Source organism: Euphorbia lathyris, chromosome 8 (genome assembly GCF_963576675.1).
Source record: "Euphorbia lathyris chromosome 8, ddEupLath1.1, whole genome shotgun sequence".
In the NCBI taxonomy this organism is placed as follows: Eukaryota; Viridiplantae; Streptophyta; class Magnoliopsida; order Malpighiales; family Euphorbiaceae; genus Euphorbia; species Euphorbia lathyris.
The window spans coordinates 71,996,077-72,003,800 of NC_088917.1; the positions used below are offsets into that span (position 1 = coordinate 71,996,077).

The 7,724-nt window shown below is 36.9% G+C and overlaps 1 protein-coding gene across 1 annotated transcript; it reads left to right on the forward strand.

Moving 5' to 3' along the window:
• The first annotated feature begins 1,815 nt into the window (after positions 1-1,815).
• On the forward strand, positions 1,816-7,293 carry LOC136203609 (uncharacterized). The gene is made up of 11 exons (XM_065994808.1): positions 1,816-2,341; positions 2,631-2,699; positions 4,212-4,307; positions 4,500-4,624; positions 4,749-4,944; positions 5,149-5,324; positions 5,520-5,649; positions 5,773-5,933; positions 6,265-6,347; positions 6,426-6,531; positions 6,689-7,293. The coding sequence occupies exons 1-11, from the start codon at positions 2,003-2,005 to the stop codon at positions 6,900-6,902; spliced, it is 1,695 nt and encodes a 564-aa protein (XP_065850880.1). The 5' UTR covers positions 1,816-2,002; the 3' UTR covers positions 6,903-7,293.
• The last annotated feature ends 431 nt before the right edge of the window (positions 7,294-7,724 follow it).

Below are 7,724 nucleotides of genomic sequence, written 5' to 3' on the forward strand. Positions count from 1 at the left end.
CTTCATAAGAAGCCAATTGAGCTGCCAACTTCATCTAGTGGACTCTCAGGAGCCACCACCTTGAACCATTCTAAGCTGATTAATCAGAACTCATCAGAAATCACAACCTCCCAGGTTATACAATTCCCTCCAGAAATGACAGAAGCATATAAGAATATCATGAAATTTTTTACATATAAGAAGAGTCAAACCGTATATAGAACCATTAAGATGACCAAATACCCTAGGTATATATGCTCAGAAGACTGCAGTCCAGATGTTGTTCAGAAACTATTTCGATATGGATTTCTGGACAAAGTCATGACTGATGAGAGCCTTAATAGTGTTTCAAAACTCCCATCTATCATACCCAGATCCATTGACGAACTTGGATTAAGATTTGGAAGAGGAATATTTTGTGTTCAAATTTTTGATGCTGCTATGGACTTAGAAGGGAAACCGATAATAATTGCTCAGATTTTTAAGACTGGTAGAAACACTAAGATTGATGTAGATAATTCCGACCATCAATGGGACATTCCATGCAAATTAGAAAATTTTAAATCTTGGTTAGGAGAAAAACGAGCACATGGAATCCATACGATCAAATGTAGACTCGAAGACTATATTAGAAATAAAAAGGTGGCTATAATAGCCAGATCGAATCATGGAGAAGTTGAAGAAATGATAACTATCAACTATTTAATGGAAATGGGTGATGAAACGAGTCAACAAATTTTGATAGAAATGCATACGAAATTGATGGATAAGAAATATAAACATAGTTCAGATACATTAGCCCATTATGAATCTATATATGGCCCAAGAAAATCATGTTTAATTAGAATTGAGCCCATAAGACCTGAGCCCATGAATATTGACTCCATAAGGCCCAAAGAAGAAGCCCATCCAAGAAAAGAGGAGGATCCATTTATTTAGAAAATGAGATAAAAATGGATAAGAAAAATAAGAAATATAAGAACGAGGTGTCAATACCTAAAGAAAAGGTGGCAATAAGATCAACACGTGGCAAGACATGAAGATATGAAGAGACATGTGTCCAAAGAAGAAGCATGAGGTGGAAACATTAGAGATTAGTGGCAAGATGTAAAGCTTGAGGTGGAAGAGCAAAATAAGAAGCATTCGACACGTGTAACCTAAAAGTTTGTACTTTTAACTTTTGTGATGATGTAATCTCCTTTTTGGTAATTTCACCTTTGATCTTCTACCTATATAAGGAGAAGACATATGATGTATGAGATATAACTTGCTTTGAGCAATAAAAGCTTTCTTTCTCTCTATATCCATGGCTTTCTAAACTTCCCCTTTTAGCATCCATAGTTGTTAACTACTTAAGTTTAACTTCCGTATAGCATATTAGTTTAAAAAGATCCAGAGTTATAAAGCAACAATAGTTAGCCTTCAGACAAATCCAAGAGGTGTGTAGAGATGCTGGAACACAGCCATAACCCATGATGATGATGAGAGGGTGTCAGGCAGAGTTCAGAAGTCTCCACTGAGGATTGCTTTGAAAGGTATACTAGAGTTCCTCTATAACTCTTGTTCTAATTAAATTAATTTGTTATCATTAGTTACACTTAAAGGTTTAATATATTATGGATGTTAAATTTCATTTAACAATGTTTACTTCAGCAGTCGTTTGTCTTCCTACCCTTTTTAGGGTCATAAGAGCGATCCTGCACACATTATACACATCAGAAAAAACGGTCCACATAAATAAACGACCATGTGTTTCCAAACTAAAATTTTATTATTATTATTAGTACGCATGTTAAAATATATATCAAATGTTGTCTATTTGAGACGTACAACCCGATACTTCTAATCATTTCTGCGAATAAACCGACTTTGATCTTTGCCTGTTACGTTGGTAATGTGTAGGATGCTCGGATTGTTTTCGCCCCAACACAACTTCGAACTCTTTGGAAAAGCTGGATTCAGTACCGAATAGCGAAATCCTAAACTCCATGCTCTAATTTCTCTACTTTCTTTCCTACACAAAATGCACGTAGCCCAAATCCCCTGTTGTCCCCATCTAAAACCCATATCCAATTCCTCAATTCCAGATTTTGCGATTAAACCCACTTCTTTCCGTTTCGGATTATGCACTGCTTCACCCAGTATTAAACTTCTCTCTCCGAGCTTAACTTCCGCTGCTTCGGATTTCTTCGACAGAAAAACTCATCTATTGAACCCAAACCTCGGTTTTTCCAATGGGAATCGTCGTCGTTGCAATTGGGTCATCAGGGCAGCTGCTTCTGATTACTATTCCACTTTAAACGTTTCCAAGGATGCAACTCTGCAGGAAATCAAGAGCTCCTATAGGAAGCTTGCCCGCAAGGTTCGTTTGGCTTAGTTTGCTAATTCCTTATGGTTGCTGAGAAAATAGATGAGTAGTTGTTTAATCCAGCTATTAATTGCAATTGAATTGTTGATAATTTCGATGAGTCAAACTGAAATTTGATCTTTTTCTTAAGGGGGTGCGTCTGTGATGTGAATCATTTTGCAAGATTGAACTGCATGATGAATGGTTGAATAGAAATGGAATTATCCAGAAGTGAACAGATTTTGTCAAGTGCCTACAGTAAACTGGGTTTGTTGATTCTAGCTATCTACTTGTTTTGGAACAGTATCATCCAGACATGAACAAGGCCCCTGGGGCGGAAGATAAGTTCAAAGAGATAAGTGCTGCATATGAGGTAACTCTCCTAAAACACAGCTTTACCTGTCATTCTTTGTTTTTTTATTATGGTCTAGTTTGATTTGTTTGACTACTAGTTTATGATGCTTGATTGGTTTTATCTCATGTAGTCATCTATGTTGCACGGACGCTCTCTTTAGTAGCGTTTCTGCATTTCGTGTCCTTGTCCTTGTTGTGTCCATTTCCACTGTAGTTTCAAGGCTATTTATGAAGGTTAGGTTTTAGAAGTAACGTTTCCCTATCCGTGCAACATAGGTAGTCATAATATGTTTCGCTCCCTGTGATATGCATGGCCTAATGTTCTGATAAGGATTGCATGATAAGATTAGACCAAAGTCAAATGATTCTATTGAATATGCTCATTCTTTTGAGGCCTGCTAGTTCTCCATAAAATTTCATATCATTTTGTTTCAACAAAAACTTTGAGATGGTGGTTCATTTATGATCCATTGAACAATGTTGCTGAACCATGTCAATATATGTCGGTTCTGTATCATTTTTGTGTTAAATGGTTTTTTGACATGGTATTAGAGCTTTCTAGACCAAGAGGTATAGGGTTCAAACATTAGCAATCGCATTTGTTAATGAAATTTTGGAACAAGGTAGAGTTGGCTTGTGCTTGCACACGCTTCAATTAGGAAGAGCATTTGCATGCTGGGGTGCATGGGAGACAATAAAAACTATTCCTGGACTGGAGCCATACTTGTTAGCTAGCTTTTGGGTTCAATGGTTATTTGACAATATTGGTAAACTTCAGACTAGGACTGTAGCATAGTTTTAAAAGACGGTCACCTGGGTCGACCCAGACGTTCCCTCCAGCTCCTCTTGCGCTGAAAGGCTACCGGCTTGCAAGAGGCGAACCCCTCACTCCTTCAGGCAAGAGGTGGCCTGAGGCGAGAGGCAGTCGCCTCTTGCAGGTAAGGCATTTTTCTGGTTAAAAAAAAAAATAAATAAGAAATTATTTTAGGTCCTGGTTTTCTCTTGTATTCTTCTGTTCATCTCCAATTTTTCTGGGATTGTTCTGTTATGCGGCCCAATTTTTTGGGATTTTCTTGATTCTGCCTCTTCTATTTTTACTCTGCTCTTGCTGTCCTTTTGGTCTTTTGTTACTCTGCTCTCTGTTTTGGGATGTACATATACTGTTGTTGTTATGCTTTCCACTTTTGACTTATTTAATTTTTATCTGATAATCATTAATCTCCGCTTAATGCCTTTCTCATTGCTGCTACCTTGGTCTGAAACTGTTGTGTTTCTTTTTATCAAAATTTGTGGTTTCTGGAATGGCAAATTGTTTGTGTTCTAATGGGATGTTTGGGATTGTGAACAATTTCTTTCTTTTGCAAAGTTATAAATTCTGTTTTTTAACTTAGTTTACATTGCAACAATTGGGCTTGCCTCGAGGCGATATTTTTCCCTTATGGCCTCGACTCGCTTTTCGCTTTAAAAAACTGTGGACTGTAGCATGTCCCTTTTTCTTTTACTTTCATGTGTTGATGAAGCATTCATGTAGGTCCTATCAGATGATGAGAAGAGATCTTTATATGATCGCTTTGGTGAGGAAGGTGTACAAGGAGAATATGATGGGTCAGATGCTGGTTCACAGGGGGTAAGATCTTATGTAACTTTATGCTGTTTTATAACTTATGAAGTCGCATCTATCTTGTTTACCATGCTACTGTGATGGTTATTTGGTTATGAATGTATCTAAAATTTGGGTGCTGGTCGATTTACCATTCAATTGATTGTTATGCATAAAATCGCTACTCGCATTTTAACTTGTCAGTTTCCTTATTTTCAGATGGATCCTTTTGGGGTATATAATGCATTCTTCGGTAATTCGGATGGGTTCTTTGGAGGAAGAGGTGGATCTGGAGGGATGAACTTCAATTTTGGGAATATGTCAAACCAGGATCTTGATATTCGGTAGTGACCCTTCGTTGTTTGTTATTTAGGCAAATGCATTTTATGAGCATGAGTTTATATACGTTGTTCAGTTTATGTACTTCTATTTTTAATTTTTATGATGTTAAATTCGTTTTATTTGTAGGTATGACCTTCATTTGAGCTTTGAAGAATCAATTTATGGGGCAAAGCGGGAGATTGAAGTTTCATGTTTTGAGACATGTGATGACTGTGGTGGAACAGGTGCTAAATCTGATAGGTACATAAAAACTTGTACCGACTGTGGAGGTCGTGGAGGGGTGATGAAAACCCAAAGAACACCATTCGGAATGATGTCACAGGTAAATTGACTTTGATACTTGATGATTGCATTAAGTTGGACTCTTTTTTCTTCCCTTTAATGCCCATGATTTTCACGCTCGAAATTTCACTAGTTGATTCTATTCTGTCTGAATCAAGAGGTGTTTTATTTCTTAAACATAAAGGAATGATCATATTGTTTTTCTAAGTCTCTGTATGGTGCTGTATGCCTGTATCGTTTCTAGGTATCTACTTGCTCGAAATGCAGTGGGAATGGCAGGATAATTACCGATCCTTGTCGAAAATGTGGTGGGAATGGTAAAATAAGTTCTAAGCGATCTATGAAAATGACAATTCCAGCTGGTATCAGAGATGGAGCTACAATGCAGGTTCAAGGAGAAGGCAATTTAGATGAGAAAAGGTGCACATCTTGGTGTTTTGTATGACGCTTTTCTGTTCCATTAGCTTATTTGGTGATCCATCAAGAAAAGAAATTGTTTTCCATTTCTTATGCTTCTAAAAATGATCGGACTCCCTGTACTTGAATGGCAATGCCAACTTGGGTCATACTGAAATAATTCGGGAACTGATTTCATTTATTTTCTTCTTTTGACAGGGGCATTTCTGGTGATCTGTATATAACCGTCCATGTCAAAGAAAAACATGGAATTTGGAGGGATGGTCTCAACCTTTATTCGAAAATTAATGTTGATTATACTCAGGCTATACTGGGCACTGTGCTAAAGGTAATTACATGTTCTAGTGTTACTCCAGAGTCCCGACATTTAAAAAATTCCTAGAATCTATTGCCGATGTCATATGGATACCTGAAACTAAGTGGTTAGATATAACATGTTGAATTACCGCAGGTAGAGACAGTAGATGGCTTGAAAGACATTAAGATTCCTTCCGGGATTCAGCCTGGCGAGACAGTCAAATTACAAAAGATGGGAGTTCCAGACATCAACAGATCTTATGTCCGCGGTGATCATCACTTTATTGTGAATGTTTTGATACCAAAAGATCTCAGGTATGCATACTCGATCTATTTTGTGCTTGGTATCGTAATATTACGTATCCATGTTAATTTGTTTTCACAGACACAAGAACAATATTAAAGTATGATGTATCACGCCTTTTCTCTGCTTCCTACCTGCCTTGAGGCACTGAGGCTGGAACCTCCTCCCGGGCATTGAGATCGAGGCATGGTTTTAACCACGACGGATATTAGAGAATGTCTTTTAAACCTATTAAATTGGACCTAGGGCCCCGTTTGTTGCCGGAAAATATTTAGAATCAACAGAATCCATTTTTCGTGTTTGCCTTTCGTTAATTTTTCATGAGCTTAATGAAATGTGCAGCGACAAGGAACGAGCACTTATCGAGGAATTGGCTTCTCTTAAGTCATGTAGCAAACAACACGAGGCTTCTTCTAACAACTCCGGTACTGAAATTATTTAACTTAACTATAGCTTCACTATGAAAGATCAATAATTCATATTACTTGAACACAACACTTCAGGGACATCGAAAAGCAAAGTCGATGAAGCTGGAATCGAAGGTTCAAAAAGGAATGCCGCAACTCCTCGAAACAAATCTCTTTGGAATTCAATCTCAAACTTGTTGGGGTATACATCACAAACTTAATTACTTAGCTTTTTCACATCAAAATAGTGTTTTGAGCCGTACAGTCGAAGCAAGGTTCTAATGCATCTGAGGTTAATGATGCAAAAGATCTTCGGAGGATATATAACGCATCAATCATCGCTTTTGTTGGATTTGCAGGCAAAGGAATTCTAGAGAAGGGTTTACATCGATCACAATGGACGCATCAGTATTGTTATGGAAGCATAGGAATCTGAATCTCTCGCTGACGAGTTCACTATTAGCAGTTTTCGTTGTAACCTGTATTTTAACCATCATGCAAAAGATTCATAAGTACACATGTTTTCGGCGTCGAGACTCTTCCCTTCGGTATCTGCAGAATGAACGAGAGTAGCGTCTAAGGCATTGTTTGAAGGAAGGATTAGTTCTCGTTCGGGTGAAATGTACGCTATGCCTTGAATAGCACGGATGAGATCATATTCATTGTCAAGACCTGATCAGAAAGTGGAAGTGATTGCAGCAAGTTGCAGGCATATCGATGGTGTTTTGTTGCCGAGTTTGAAGAATGTCGGGAGAGTTACCGCATTATTGGTTGCTCTTCAAATTGAAACTCGATCAACATTTTTGGTTCTTCATTTATCCCTTTTTAATACGATTCACAGAGAAGCTCGCTTGATAGGACTCGTTTTACATGATTTTTATTTTTATTTCATTTCTATTGTATGTAATCATATGTTACATATAGATTATATAATACGATTATAATGTGATAACCCATTTTAACATCTTTAGTTTGATTTCTTGCCTCAAAACAAGCTACATGACTTGTTGAGTAAATTTGGGACTTTGAGTTTGATTATGCTATCATGTGTATTATCTTAAAATAGTCCGTCTTTGTATTTTCCATTTCGATTTTGGCACGTTTGATTGTTGAAATTTGGAATTTTTTCTTAAAATTCTGCTATTGGCATAAAATTTCCTTAAAATGTTGTTATTTTGCTATAGGTGGAGAGATTTGGAATATCAATCGAAGGAAATTATAATTAAATATCAGATTCTCAGAAATTTTAATATATATAAAATGTTGTGTATTCTGATTTTGCTAATGACGCAAACCACAGATAGTGATGTGCGAAAAAGTGATGTGCGAAAAGGTCAAAGCAAAAAGTTTTTTTTTTTTTAAATTAACCTTTATTTAAATGTTAAATTCTCAGAA

What these genes read in the sequence shown, in the direction of transcription:
- LOC136203609 (XM_065994808.1), top strand. Translation starts at nt 2,003, where the DNA reads ATGCACGTAGCCCAAATCCCCTGTTGTCCCCATCTAAAACCCATATCC. An exon ending in AGATAAGTGCTGCATATGAG is followed by an intron (nt 2,700 to 4,211) that starts GTAACTCTCCTA and finishes GCATTCATGTAG; the next exon opens with GTCCTATCAGATGATGAGAA. An exon ending in AACCAGGATCTTGATATTCG is followed by an intron (nt 4,625 to 4,748) that starts GTAGTGACCCTT and finishes TTTTATTTGTAG; the next exon opens with GTATGACCTTCATTTGAGCT.